We start from the raw sequence: 15,000 nt of genomic DNA, 5'->3' as shown, positions 1-15,000 counted from the left end.
GAGACGCTCCGATGGACGCATTGTGACGGGGAGGGGAGGTCACCATGATGACCAGGTGAGTCAGGGAGGGGGGTGGGGGGGCAGACAGGTACTGTAGAGACATTAGAAGTAGGAGTAACAGTAGGAGTAACAGTGGGAGTAACAGTAGGAGTAACAGTGGGAGTAACAGTGGGAGTAACAGTGAGAGTAACAGTGAGAGTAACAGTAGGAGAAACAGTGGGAGTAACAGTGAGAGTAACAGTGGGAGTAACAGTAGGAGAAACAGTGGGAGTAACAGTGAGAGTAACAGTGAGAGTAACAGTGAGAGTAACAGTGAGAGTAACAGTAGGAGAAACAGTGGGAGTAACAGTGAGAGTAACAGTGGGAGTAACAGTGAGAGTAACAGTGAGAGTAACAGTAGGAGAAACAGTGGGAGTAACAGTGAGAGTAACAGTGGGAGTAACAGTGAGTGTAACAGTGAGAGTAATAGTGGGAGTAACAGTGAGAGTAACAGTAGGAGAAACAGTGAGAGTAACAGTGGGTGTAACAGTAGGAGTAACAGTGAGAGTAACAGTAGGAGTAACAGTAGGAGAAACAGTAGGAGTAACAGTGAGAGTAACAGTGAGAGTAATAGTGGGAGTAACAGTGGGTGCAACAGTAGGAGAAACAGTAGGAGTAACAGTGAGAGTAACAGTGGGTGTAACAGTAGGAGAAACAGTAGGAGTAACAGTGAGAGTAACAGTGAGAGTAACAGTAGGAGTAACAGTGGGAGTAACAGTGGGAGAAACAGTGGGAGTAACAGTGAGAGTAACAGTGGGAGTAACAGTGAGAGTAACAGTGAGAGTAACAGTAGGAGAAACAGTGGGAGTAACAGTGAGAGTAACAGTGGGAGTAAAAGTGAGTGTAACAGTGAGAGTAATAGTGGGAGTAACAGTGAGAGTAACAGTAGGAGAAACAGTGAGAGTAACAGTGGGTGTAACAGTGAGTGTAACAGTGAGAGTAATAGTGGGAGTAACAGTGAGAGTAACAGTAGGAGAAACAGTGAGAGTAACAGTGGGTGTAACAGTAGGAGAAACAGTGAGAGTAACAGTAGGAGTAACAGTGGGAGTAACAGTGAGAGTAACAGTGAGAGTAACAGTAGGAGTAACAGTGAGAGTAACAGTGGGTGTAACAGTAGGAGTAACAGTGAGAGTAACAGTGAGAGTAACAGTAGGAGAAACAGTAGGAGAAACAGTGAGAGTAACAGTGGGTGTAACAGTAGGAGAAACAGTAGGAGTAACAGTGAGAGTAACAGTAGGAGTAACAGTAGGAGAAACAGTAGGAGTAACAGTGAGAGTAACAGTAGGAGTAACAGTGAGAGCAACAGTAGGAGTAACAGTAGGAGAAACAGTAGGAGTAACAGTGAGAGCAACAGTAGGAGTAACAGTAGGAGAAACAGTAGGAGTAACAGTGAGAGTAACAGTAGGAGTAACAGTAGGAGAAACAGTAGGAGTAACAGTGAGTAACAGTGAGAGTAACAGTGAGAGTAATAGTGGGAGTAACAGTGGGTGCAACAGTAGGAGAAACAGTAGGAGTAACAGTGAGAGTAACAGTGGGTGTAACAGTAGGAGAAACAGTAGGAGTAACAGTGAGAGTAACAGTGAGAGTAACAGTAGGAGTAACAGTGGGAGTAACAGTGGGAGTAACAGTGAGAGTAACAGTGAGAGTAACAGTAGGAGAAACAGTGAGAGTAACAGTGAGAGTAACAGTAGGAGAAACAGTGGGAGTAACAGTGAGAGTAACAGTGAGTGTAACAGTGAGAGTAATAGTGGGAGTAACAGTGAGAGTAACAGTAGGAGAAACAGTGAGAGTAACAGTGGGTGTAACAGTAGGAGAAACAGTGAGAGTAACAGTAGGAGTAACAGTGAGAGTAACAGTGAGAGTAACAGTAGGAGTAACAGTGGGAGTAACAGTGGGAGTAACAGTGAGAGTAACAGTGAGAGTAACAGTGGGAGTAACAGTGAGAGTAACAGTGAGAGTAACAGTAGGAGAAACAGTGGGAGTAACAGTGAGAGTAACAGTGGGAGTAACAGTGAGTGTAACAGTGAGAGTAATAGTGGGAGTAACAGTGAGAGTAACAGTAGGAGAAACAGTGAGAGTAACAGTGGGTGTAACAGTAGGAGAAACAGTGAGAGTAACAGTAGGAGTAACAGTGGGAGTAACAGTGAGAGTAACAGTGAGAGTAACAGTAGGAGTAACAGTGAGAGTAACAGTGGGAGTAACAGTGAGTGTAACAGTGAGAGTAATAGTGGGAGTAACAGTGAGAGTAACAGTAGGAGTAACAGTGAGAGTAACAGTGAGAGTAACAGTAGGAGAAACAGTAGGAGAAACAGTGAGAGTAACAGTGGGTGTAACAGTAGGAGAAACAGTGGGAGTAACAGTGAGAGTAACAGTGGGTGTAACAGTAGGAGAAACAGTAGGAGTAACAGTGAGAGTAACAGTGGGTGTAACAGTAGGAGAAACAGTGGGAGTAACAGTGAGAGTAACAGTAGGAGTAACAGTGAGAGTAACAGTAGGAGTAACAGTAGGAGAAACAGTAGGAGTAACAGTGAGAGTAACAGTAGGAGTAACAGTGAGAGCAACAGTAGGAGTAACAGTAGGAGAAACAGTAGGAGTAACAGTGAGAGCAACAGTAGGAGTAACAGTAGGAGAAACAGTAGGAGTAACAGTGAGAGTAACAGTAGGAGTAACAGTAGGAGAAACAGTAGGAGTAACAGTGAGTAACAGTGAGAGTAACAGTGAGTAACAGTGAGAGTAACAGTGAGAGTAATAGTGGGAGTAACAGTGGGTGCAACAGTAGGAGAAACAGTAGGAGTAACAGTGAGAGTAACAGTGAGAGTAACAGTAGGAGAAACAGTAGGAGTAACAGTGGGAGTAACAGTGGGAGTAACAGTGAGAGTAACAGTAGGAGTAACAGTAGGAGTAACAGTGAGAGTAACAGTAGGAGTAACAGTGGGAGTAACAGTGGGAGTAGCAGTGAGAGTAACAGTAGGAGTAACAGTGGGAGTAACAGTGGGAGTAACAGTGAGAGTAACAGTAGGAGTAACAGTGAGAGTAACAGTAGGAGTAACAGTGAGAGTAACAGTAGGAGTAACAGTGAGAGTAACAGTGAGAGTAACAGTAGGAGTAACAGTGGGAGTAACAATAACAATACTAAAGGAGTGTCACATTCTGTCACAATGAAACGTTTTGACTAAAAGTCCCTGGAACTGCTGCTGGTGGAAACCCGGCGTAAGACACTAAAGCTGGTCGGACACGGTACGATCTTAACCCGTTTCTGGCCCGAAATCTGAGCCACACGACTCATTTTAGAGTCGGACCGAATTTCATCTTGGCTGACAGTGTAATCACTCAGGTCGTGGCTGATGATCGGACCATACAGTGTGATCACTCAGGTCGTGGCTGATGATCGGACCGTACAGCGTGATCACTCAGGTCGTGGCTGATGATCGGACCGTACAGCGTGATCACTCAGGTCGTGGCTGATGATCGGACCGTACAGTGTGATCACTAAGGTCGCGGCTGATGATCGGACCGTACAGTGTGATCACTCAGGTCGCGGCTGATGATCGGACCGTACAGCGTGATCACTCAGGTCGCGGCTGATGATCGGACCGTACAGCGTGATCACTCAGGTCGCGGCTGATGATCGGACCGTACAGCGTGATCACTCAGGTCGCGGCTGATGATCGGACCGTACAGCGTGATCACTCAGGTCTTGGCTGATGATCGGACCGTACAGCGTGATCACTCAGGTCGTGGCTGAAGTAAATAAAGTTATAACGTAGAAGTAAAGATGCAGAACAGTAACGTTTAAATATAGCGTGTAGCTTTAATGAGGTTGAGGAGAACAGACAGTAGTTAGAGTCGTACAGCAGAAGCAGAGAGAAACCATCAGAGTCCCACAGAGAATACAGAACCAGGTTTATAAATATATACGTGGTCGCTCCACCTGCCCGGCGCCGCTACAGGATACATGTCAGATATGCTAATGAGGGAGGTGGACGGACCAATCGGGAGGCTGCCGCCGGGTCACACGGGCATCTGCAGCTGCGAGTACTCGTCCTGCCCCTCCTTCTCCTCCAGGTGAGGCTCCGCGTCGTCGGCATCCAGCTACGGGACCACAGGTCAGAGGTCAGCACTGGAGACCGTTGTCACGGTAACCAGCAAATACTCCATAACCAGTAAAAGTACTGCGTTAAAAACGTTGCTTCACAAAGTATCACAAACTAAATGTAGTTTAAAGTGGGCCGGTGATGATGTCATGATGGCGAGGTGTGACTCACACTCTGCAGCTCCCTCCGGCTGAAGAGACGAGGCAGCAGCAGCATCCTCACCGGGATGGTCAGCAGCAGCATGAAGGGGAACGCCAGCGCCGCCGCCGTCGCCATGACCACCCAGAGGACGGACAGACACGTCAGCTCCACCACGGTGAACAGGTGCATCCTTAACGTCCGCACCTGGGAGACAGCAGAGAGAGACACAGACAGACTGGTGAGACACAGAGAGAGACAGAGAGAGACAGGTGAGACACAGAGAGACAGATGAGACACAGAGAGAGACAGGTGAGACACAGAGAGAGACAGGTGAGACACAGAGAGACAGGTGAGACACAGAGAGACAGGTGAGACACAGAGAGACAGGTGAGACACAGAGAGACAGTGAGACACAAAGAGACAAGTGAGAAAGAGAGAGACAGGTTAGACAGAGAGAGACAGGTGAGACAGAGAGGCACAGAGAGACAGGTGAGACACAGAGAGACAGGTGAGACACAGAGAGACAGTGAGACACAAAGAGACAAGTGAGAAAGAGAGAGACAGGTTAGACAGAGAGAGACAGGTGAGACAGTGAGACACAAAGAGACAAGTGAGAAAGAGAGAGACAGGTGAGACACAGAGAGACAGTGAGACACAGAGAGACAGGTGAGACAGAGAGGCACAGAGAGACAGGTGAGACACAGAGAGACAGGTGAGACACAGAGAGACAGTGAGACACAAAGAGACAAGTGAGAAAGAGAGAGACAGGTTAGACAGAGAGAGACAGGTGAGACAGTGAGACACAAAGAGACAAGTGAGAAAGAGAGAGACAGGTGAGACACAGAGAGACAGGTGAGACACAGAGAGACAGGTGAGACACAAAGAGACAAGTGAGAAAGAGAGAGACAGGTTAGACAGAGAGAGACAGGTGAGACAGAGAGGCACAGAGAGACAGGTGAGACACAGAGAGACAGGTGAGACACAGAGAGACAGTGAGACACAAAGAGACAAGTGAGAAAGAGAGAGACAGGTTAGACAGAGAGAGACAGGTGAGACAGTGAGACACAAAGAGACAAGTGAGAAAGAGAGAGACAGGTGAGACACAGAGAGACAGGTGAGACACAGAGAGACAGGTGAGACACAAAGAGACAAGTGAGAAAGAGAGAGACAGGTTAGACAGAGAGAGACAGGTGAGACAGAGAGGCACAGAGAGACAGGTAAGTAAAGTGAAGTGAATAGGAAGAAGTCCCATGTCGTCCCCGGGGGGGCGGGGCTAACCTTGCGGACGTAGTTGTGGTCGGGGTGGTACTTGGGGGGCATCAGCAGCAGGATGAGACGCTCAGTCAGCTGGATCCCGTTGAGAGACATCACACCCATGTAGAGGAAGATCCCAAACAGAACCGCCAGAGGGATCTGACGCAGAACCTCCCCGATCACGATGGACAGACCTAACGGGAGGACGGAGACCAGATGAGAAGACGTAGTAAAGGTAGTACCGGCTGTACTAGTACTCCACAGCGACCGGTCGTACCCACTAACACCGCCACCAGGAAGCCCGTCACCCGCTGCTCCTTGACCTCCTGGATGCGGGGCTTGTCTCCGGGGGCGACGGCTTTACTCATGACCGTGAGGGCGTTGGTGTGGGTGACAGAGCGAACCGTGGCGGCCGATAACCAGGGCAGACCGAACAGCGCCGAGACTCCACCCACAACCACGATGATCAGGAGGTCCAGGTGGAACCCGGTTCCCTTCAGCAGCATCCGCTCCTTCTTACTGACAATCAGCCTGACGGACGCAGCAGACAGGACATCAATACCTTATCAATACCTTATCAATACCTTTGAGGTCAAACAGAGAACAGAGGTCGTACGCTGTGATCTGGGACTCCATGAAGATCAGGATGAAGACGAGGATGGCCGGCAGGATGCTGGCGGCCATCATCCAAACAGGAAACTGCCCGTCCGACCCCAGAGGAGAGATCAGCCAACCACGCTTCTCCGGACTGGACACGGAGAACCCGCTGGGCACGTTCAGTTTCTGTCAGCCAATAGGAAGACGGGATGTAAAGTCTGTCTCAGAGTGTTGAGTCAACAGGACTCACTGTTAGAGCCTCACCTGGGTGTAGGTGTCCTCCACGCTGTAGTCCACCAGCACCATGATGAGGATCGCTATGGGGACCCCGAAGTCTCCAATGATCCGACGGAGCTGAAACACACAGAACAGACAGAACACCGGCTCATTGATCAGCTGAAACACACAGAACACCGACTCATTGATCAGCTGAAACACACAGACCGACCCGCCAGCCGGATAATAAGAGAATCAGTAACTGATGTAAAGTAGTGTTAAAGTGTGGATTTGAAGCTGTAGTGCTCTGCTGGTCACTGACCCGGCCTGGGAAGAAGGAGCTGTTCTTGAACTTGCGCAGGTAGAAAGCGATGAAGTACGTTCCCACCATCAGGACGAACGAGAGCAGAGCCGTGTTCGGCTCTCCCACGACCTTCCCAGAGTCCCCGGCGGCTGCGGTGTAGTTGCACAGAGATGGAGATACTGTGTTGTTTCCATGGTAACAGTTCTGGAGAGGATGCTCCTGAAAGATCTAGAAAAGACCAACAACACGTATTTAAAGGGTGTGGCCGGCTGTTAACGTTTACCTGAAACACCTGAAACACCTGAAACACCTGAAGAATCAAACACTCTTCGAAGGTTCTACCTTTAATGTCCTCCAGGATAAGATAAGATGAGATAAGATAAGATATCCCAGATGTTTAAAGGTCTCATATTATGCTCATTTCCAGGTTCATAGATGTATTTTAATGTTGTACTAGAACATGTTTACATGCTGCAATGTTCAAAAAAACCTTTCTTCTTCTCATACTGTCAGCCTGAATATGTCTGCTCAAAGCCTCTTTTGGAGAGACCCTGATTCACAGCCTGTCTCCTCCCACTCTGCTCTGATTGGTCAGCGTTTCTGTCAATCAAATGTCCTCAACACAGCGTCACTCTCTCCCCCCCCCACGGAGAGAGAGAGCTACCTGTAGGTCTGACTGGAGGGAGGGAGAGAAGCAGCTAGGAAGAGTTTATAAACTACTTTAAAGTTTATAAACCAGAAACTTCACCCAGCGCACGTTACCGGAGGAATCCGATCAGAAATCGGCGACATATGATGAACATCTGCGGTCCAGACTCCAGGTTTACCTGACGGGTTCTCTCAGGTAAATAATGCTGTTTATATCTCTGTTAGTTAACTCAGTGTTTACCTCATGCATCAACTCTGTAAACCGTAAACATACACTCTGTTCTACGTCCGTCTTTACAGATCCATCTGTGAGAAATGACCGACAGAATCATCCCAGAGGAGAGCAGACAGCTGAGAGCAGACAGCTGAGAGCAGACAGCTGAGAGCAGACAGCTGAGAGCAGACAGCTGAGAGCAGACAGAGAGCAGACAGCTGAGAGCAGACAGCTGAGAGCAGACAGCTGAGAGCAGACAGAGAGCAGACAGCTGAGAGCAGACAGCTGAGAGCAGACAGAGGAGAGCAGATAGCTGAGAGCAGATAGCTGAGAGCAGACAGCTGAGAGCAGACAGCTGAGAGCAGACAGCTGAGAGCAGACAGAGGAGAGCAGACAGAGGAGAGCAGATAGCTGAGAGCAGATAGCTGAGAGCAGACAGCTGAGAGCAGACAGCTGAGAGCAGACAGCTGAGAGCAGACAGAGGAGAGCAGACAGAGGAGAGCAGACAGCTGAGAGCAGACAGCTGAGAGCAGACAGCTGAGAGCAGACAGAGGAGAGCAGACAGAGGAGAGCAGACAGCTGAGAGCAGATAGCTGAGAGCAGACAGAGGAGAGCAGATAGCTGAGAGCAGACAGAGGAGAGCAGATAGCTGAGAGCAGATAGCTGAGAGCAGACAGCTGAGAGCAGATAGCTGAGAGCAGACAGCTGAGAGCAGACAGCTGAGAGCAGATAGCTGAGAGCAGACAGAGGAGAGCAGATAGCTGAGAGCAGACAGAGGAGAGCAGATAGCTGAGAGCAGACAGAGGAGAGCAGATAGCTGAGAGCAGATAGCTGAGAGCAGACAGCTGAGAGCAGATAGCTGAGAGCAGATAGCTGAGAGCAGATAGCTGAGAGCAGATAGCTGAGAGCAGACAGCTGAGAGCAGACAGAGGAGAGCAGATAGCTGAGAGCAGATAGCTGAGAGCAGACAGCTGAGAGCAGACAGCTGAGAGCAGACAGCTGAGAGCAGACAGCTGAGAGCAGATAGCTGAGAGCAGATAGCTGAGAGCAGATAGCTGAGAGCAGATAGCTGAGAGCAGATAGCTGAGAGCAGACAGCTGAGAGCAGACAGAGGAGAGCAGATAGCTGAGAGCAGACAGAGGAGAGCAGATAGCTGAGAGCAGATAGCTGAGAGCAGACAGCTGAGAGCAGATAGCTGAGAGCAGATAGCTGAGAGCAGATAGCTGAGAGCAGACAGCTGAGAGCAGACAGCTGAGAGCAGACAGCTGAGAGCAGACAAGGAGAGCAGACAGAGGAGAGCAGATAGCTGAGAGCAGATAGCTGAGAGCAGACAGAGGAGAGCAGATAGCTGAGAGCAGACAGAGGAGAGCAGACAGCTGAGAGCAGACAGCTGAGAGCAGACAGCTGAGAGCAGACAGCTGTGAGCAGACAGAGGAGAGCAGATAGCTGAGAGCAGACAGCTGAGAGCAGACAGCTGAGAGCAGACAGCTGAGAGCAGACAGAGGAGAGCAGATAGCTGAGAGCAGACAGCTGAGAGCAGACAGCTGAGAGCAGATAGCTGAGAGCAGATAGCTGAGAGCAGATAGCTGAGAGCAGACAGCTGAGAGCAGATAGCTGAGAGCAGATAGCTGAGAGCAGATAGCTGAGAGCAGACAGAGGAGAGCAGATAGCTGAGAGCAGATAGCTGAGAGCAGACAGAGGAGAGCAGACAGCTGAGAGCAGATAGCTGAGAGCAGATAGCTGAGAGCAGATAGCTGAGAGCAGATAGCTGAGAGCAGACAGCTGAGAGCAGATAGCTGAGAGCAGATAGCTGAGAGCAGATAGCTGAGAGCAGACAGCTGAGAGCAGATAGCTGAGAGCAGACAGCTGAGAGCAGACAGCTGAGAGCAGACAGAGGAGAGCAGACAGCTGAGAGCAGATAGCTGAGAGCAGATAGCTGAGAGCAGATAGCTGAGAGCAGACAGCTGAGAGCAGATAGCTGAGAGCAGATAGCTGAGAGCAGATAGCTGAGAGCAGACAGAGGAGAGCAGATAGCTGAGAGCAGACAGCTGAGAGCAGATAGCTGAGAGCAGACAGAGGAGAGCAGATAGCTGAGAGCAGATAGCTGAGAGCAGATAGCTGAGAGCAGACAGAGGAGAGCAGACAGCTGAGAGCAGACAGCTGAGAGCAGACAGCTGAGAGCAGACAGCTAAGAGCAGATAGCTGAGAACAGATGGGAGATACAGAGCTAACCCGTTAGCATGTAGCTACATGCAAACGGGTTAGCTACATGCTACCGCTATGACACGGTGTGTAAACACAGCGACCATCAGGGTGGAAAATAGAAGATGTGAAACAGTAGTCAGTTCATTATTTCTGCTAAAAGACACCTGATAAACGTATGGAAGATCAGAGTAATGGTATATTAGTTACTGTAGGAGCTGTCTCTGTGTTACCATGACTACAGACCACCGGAGCTTAGTTTACCGGAGCTTAGTTTACCGGAGCTGAAGACTTTCTCCTCTACCATGTCAACATAACTAACTAACAGGTGGGATGATTAAACATGCTGTGAATAATTAATATTGTCATCTGTCTACTCAAATAAAGTTTGACTGTGAAACAGAAATGTGTTGTGTTGCTTACAGTCACTATTTACTACCTGTATTCTTCTACATGCATGACATCAAATATATATAATATATAAATATCAGCTGTTTAAACAGTGTAATTACATAAAGCCTTTGTGAAGGAACATGTTATATTTAGATGATGGGAGTACATGAAGACGGTTCTGCTGGTTCTTGGAGACTAACAGGAGCTACTTTGCTCAAGTTCGGTTGAGGAGGAGAGACAGTGACGCTGTGGGGCGGGGTCAGCTACTGAAGGTTCTGCTCTGGTTCGACCAGGAAACCCTTATATGGCTGGCATTTCTCTAATGACGTCAGAAGAGAAGGAAAAAAAGAGAAGTGATTTTCAACACCCATTTCCAGACAAACGGAGGAGGAGAAAAAGAGAGAGGATGGTCTTTTATGATACTATGGTGGCCTGTAGACACACTGGGGACAGATATTGATGTTTAAAGACATGGAAAAGTGCATTTTGCATAATAGGTGACCTTTAAGATGAAATGACGTCTTCTCCTCAGTGAATCAGTTTGTAAACTATCTGAAGACTTCTACTGAAGACGTCTCTTTCATAAGGCTCCAGGCTCGTTGTTGACCTGTGACCTGTGACCTCTGACCTCACCTTGACCAGTTTGGCGAAGGTCTCGTAGATGAAGATGAGGGAGATGAGGAAGGAGAAGATCTCCTGAGTGAAACGGGAGACGAAGCGAACCAGGATGCTTCCCTCGAAGGCCACGGTGAGGAGGACGATGAGCACCAGCCAGAACCCGATCCAGACCCGACCCGTCAGATACTCGATCCCGTTGTCTTTACAGAACTACACAGAAACAAAGCGGGAAGGTTTCAGGACGCCGTTAACACGTCATTCATCATAAACATACAGGCACAGTATAGGATGAACTTTGACCTCAGCATCAGGACCGCTGGGCTCTGGAGCAACTCAGGGTTCAGTATCTCGCTCAAGGACACTTCAGGAGGAACCGGGAATCAGACCGCCAACCTTGTAGTTAAAGGACAACCCGCTCTACCCCCTGAACTACAGCCGCCCCTCACGAGACACTGGACCACCTGGTGATCCCGGCTGAAGGAGGAGTTCCAGTTCAGACCTCCATCTCAACAGGAGACACAACGCTCCTCACAAACAGGAATCAAACCCTCAACCTTAGCTAACACCTGCTCTCCTCCTGGTGAAGTCGTCTCCTAGCGGCGAGGAGTGAGGCAAAGGGACCGTGACCCGGCGCTGTCCTCTGTGGACTCATTTCTTGTAGCATGGTAGAATTAGTGAGCTAAGCTAGCTGAGTAGCCTTGCGTCCGACCAGCGGTCATCATGACGTCAGCACTAAAAGGGTCTATACAAGGCAAACAAAAGAGGACCCAGGACAGAACCCTGATCCACACCACAGATGTTTCACATGAAGTGTGTTCTGTAGACCCTCCAGAGGACCAGGGACCAGGGACACCGTCTCTAGACAGACGTGTAGCTGTTAACAGAGGACCAGGGACCAGGGACACCGTCTCTAGACAGACGTGTAGCTGTTAACAGGTAATATCTTGATACAGGTGTGGAGGCTGTCAGGTGGTCTTACAGTGTAGAAGGCCTCCTCAAACACCAGCAGTGGTCCAGAGAAGCCGATCACCAGCAGAGGCTGAGCACCCAGCACACTGAACACGATGCCCTGCATCGCCGTGGCAACGATTAGCTCCGACACACCAATCAGACCCTCCGTTTTCTCACCTGCGTCCCAGGAAGACAGAGCGTAAAACATTCACGGTTAAACATCTGGATTTAGAAGAGCCTTTGAGAGTCCAGGCACCCATCAGCTGGTTCAGCCTCAGAGGTCCACTCACCCAGAAGTCCTCCGAAGGTGATGGCAGGCGACAGCGCGGCGAAGTAGATGAAGACGATGGCAGCCATGCACTGAGGGTTCAGAGCATCTCGGATGTCACTGAGGTACTGAGGGTAACGCCGACGCACGTCTTTGATCAGACCGCCGAAAAGACGGCCTGAGCGCCTCAGAGGCTCGTCACCGCGTTTAGAGGGAACGAGGGAGTCTGGAGATAAGAACGGAGCTTTGTTACTGTCTGACATCACAACGTTACACATGACATCACGTCGTCACACGTGACATCATAACGATACACGTGACATCACACATGGCATCACGACGTCACACGTGACATCACGACGTCACACCTGACATCACGACGTCACACGTGGCATCACGACGTCACACGTGACATCACGACGTCACACGTGACATCACGACGTCACACCTGACATCACGACGTCACACCTGACATCACGACGTCACACGTGACATCACGACGTCACACGTGACATCACGACGTCACACCTGACATCACGACGTCACACCTGACATCACGACGTCACACGTGGCATCACGACGTCACACGTGACATCACGACGTTACACGTGACATCACAACGTTACAGACCAATCAAACAGCCCTGTTAGGACCGGACCCTGAGGACCAACCTTCATCCGGCTGAATGCTGCTCTGCTTCTCCTGCAGCTTCCCGCTCTGCTTCTCCTCCCTCTTTCGGAGCATTTCTCGCTGGAAGCGAGTGACCGAGCGGAGCAGCTCGTCACCGCCGACGTCGGAGGGAGGGAGGACGACGCTGCAGTCCAAAAACCGGTTGATGGCCGTCAGCAGGTCCTGGCGGTCGTCGGCCTGGTACGCCGCCTCGTGGAAGTGCTGAGGGAGCCGACAGAGGCAGAGTTCATTTGACCACATTACGTAGGTTCAAGGCGGTTAGGCAGCTTCAGGAATGAGTCAGCATGATGTCACTTCCTGTTTCCTCGTCAGGAAGTCAATGGGTTTTTAGTGAGATTTTAAAGTTTTGTTCTACCAAATAAAATACGTCAGTAAATATCCCACTTGTTAGTGGAGGGAACCAGAGAGATGATCACTTCCTGTTAGTGGAGGGAACCAGAGAGATGATCACTTCCTGTTAGTGGAGGGAACCAGAGAGATGATCACTTCCTGTTAGTGGAGGGAACCAGAGAGATGATCACTTCCTGTTAGTGAAGGGAACCAGAGAGATGATCACTTCCTGTTAGTGGAGGAACCAGAGAGATGATCACTTCCTGTTAGTGAAGGGAACCAGGGAGATGATCACTTCCTGTTAGTGGAGGGAACCAGAGAGATGATCACTTCCTGTTAGTGGAGGAACCAGAGAGATGATCACTTCCTGTTAGTGGAGGGAACCAGAGAGATGATCACTTCCTGTTAGTGGAGGGAACCAGGAAGATGATCACTTCCTGTTAGTGGAGGGAACCAGAGAGATGATCACTTCCTGTTAGTGGAGGGAACCAGGAAGATGATCACTTCCTGTTGGACTACAGAGATACCTCATCCCTGGAGCTCTCTACAGTGATTGATTATTTGGCGCCATCCGGTGGTCACATCCAAAACAGCGAGCGTATTAATACAGCAGGGACTCACCTTGTCTGACATGAGCGTGGAGATGGAGCGTCCGATCTGGTGGTAGTCCATGTTGGCGGTAGGCGGGCCCAGCAGGAGGAAGAGGAACCTTACGGGGACAGGAACCTCCAGGACGGACTCCAGCAGGACCGCCTCCTGCAGCCGCACGAACGCCATGGAGGGCTGCTCCAGGAAGCCCACGCTGCCTGCAGACACAGCAGAGGGACGCATTAAACCCACCACACCTCATGCTGTCAGACCCACAGACATACAGTATATATAGATATACATACTGTATGTCTATATCTCTATCTATATGTATATAGATAGATCTATATACATATAGATATATATGTGTATGTCTATATGTCTATGTGAATGAAGGTGATGATGTGTGTGTGTGTGTGTGTGTGTGTGTGTGTGTGTGTGTGTGTGTGTGTGTGCGTGTGTGTGTGTGTGTGTGCGTGTGTGTGTGTGATGTGTGTGTTTGATGCGTACCCACGAGGACGACGGTGGCCTCGGCCCTCTCGGGGATCTTCTCCATCAGCTTGGCCTCATGTCTGGATCGGGGGTGGCTGGTGGGCGGGGCTTCTTTCTGAACACAGTACATTAGGGGTCCTGTTAGTGTTAGCGTTAGCGTTAGCTCCGGAGACATCGTCCGTCTGGTTGTTGTTGTGTGGACACGACATCATTTCACTGTGTGACATCACTGTGAAACAACTATCCCTTAAAAACACCTTAAATGAGTCTTTAATTCAGCCCTGAAACTCAGCAAGAACCTCAAAGTCCTTAAAGACACAAAAGAACATCCCTCGTCTCCCGCCGTCTCTCTCTGACTCTCCGTCTGGAATCCCTCATCCACGCCTTCCTCACCTCCGTCTGGACTACTGCAATGGACTTCTGTCCGGGGTTCCCAGCAAAGACCTGGACCGGCCAGGTTCCAGTAGGGTCAGAACTCAGCTGCCAGGGTTCTGACCCGCACCAAGCCCCGGCAGCACATCACCCCCCCACCCTCATCTACCTCCACTGGCTCCCGGTCAAGTCCACCATCGCCTACAAAATCCTCCTCCTCACCTACAAATCCCTCCATGCCCCGGCTCTCCTCAGTACCTATCGGACGTCCTCCAGCCATACACACAGTCCCAGAACCTGAGATCCTCAGGCCCGGGTCAGCTCTCCATCCTCCCCACCCCCCCATAGAGCTCTGCAGCGCTCCATCTCTAGACAGCTTCAAGAGACTTCTTAAACCAGCTCCTCAACCAGGCCTATATGGCCTCTAGCTACTGCTATGCTCCGTTTGCTGGCTCTATTTATGTCCATGTTAAACCTCTTATTAGTTATTATTATTATTATTATTATTATTAGTAGTTATTATTATTATTAGTTATTATTATTATTATTATTATATTATTATTATTATTAGTTATTATTATTATTAGTT

The 15,000-nt window shown here is 49.6% G+C and overlaps 1 protein-coding gene across 2 annotated transcripts in view; it reads right to left on the bottom strand.

The window, feature by feature from the left end:
• Positions 1-3,832: 3,832 nt before the first annotated feature.
• Positions 3,833-15,000, bottom strand: part of slc4a2a (solute carrier family 4 member 2a) — a 56,286-nt gene continuing 45,118 nt past the window's right edge. For both annotated transcript variants that reach the window (XM_074649836.1, XM_074649837.1), the window contains 13 exons: positions 14,058-14,154; positions 13,581-13,765; positions 12,611-12,830; positions 11,962-12,165; positions 11,700-11,848; positions 10,736-10,930; positions 6,664-6,873; positions 6,390-6,479; positions 6,145-6,311; positions 5,806-6,059; positions 5,553-5,722; positions 4,305-4,478; positions 3,833-4,131 (listed from right to left, as the gene is read on the bottom strand). In XM_074649836.1, coding sequence (XP_074505937.1) covers positions 4,051-4,131; positions 4,305-4,478; positions 5,553-5,722; positions 5,806-6,059; positions 6,145-6,311; positions 6,390-6,479; positions 6,664-6,873; positions 10,736-10,930; positions 11,700-11,848; positions 11,962-12,165; positions 12,611-12,830; positions 13,581-13,765; positions 14,058-14,154 — 2,196 coding nt within the window. In that variant the 3' untranslated portion in view covers positions 3,833-4,050. The remainder of the gene's footprint in view (positions 4,132-4,304; positions 4,479-5,552; positions 5,723-5,805; positions 6,060-6,144; positions 6,312-6,389; positions 6,480-6,663; positions 6,874-10,735; positions 10,931-11,699; positions 11,849-11,961; positions 12,166-12,610; positions 12,831-13,580; positions 13,766-14,057; positions 14,155-15,000) is intronic.

The sequence above is a fragment of the Sebastes fasciatus genome, chromosome 11 (genome assembly GCF_043250625.1).
Source record: "Sebastes fasciatus isolate fSebFas1 chromosome 11, fSebFas1.pri, whole genome shotgun sequence".
Taxonomy (NCBI): Eukaryota; Metazoa; Chordata; class Actinopteri; order Perciformes; family Sebastidae; genus Sebastes; species Sebastes fasciatus.
The sequence above is the reverse complement of the archived record's forward strand: the minus strand, read 5'-3'. Positions and strand labels throughout refer to the sequence as shown.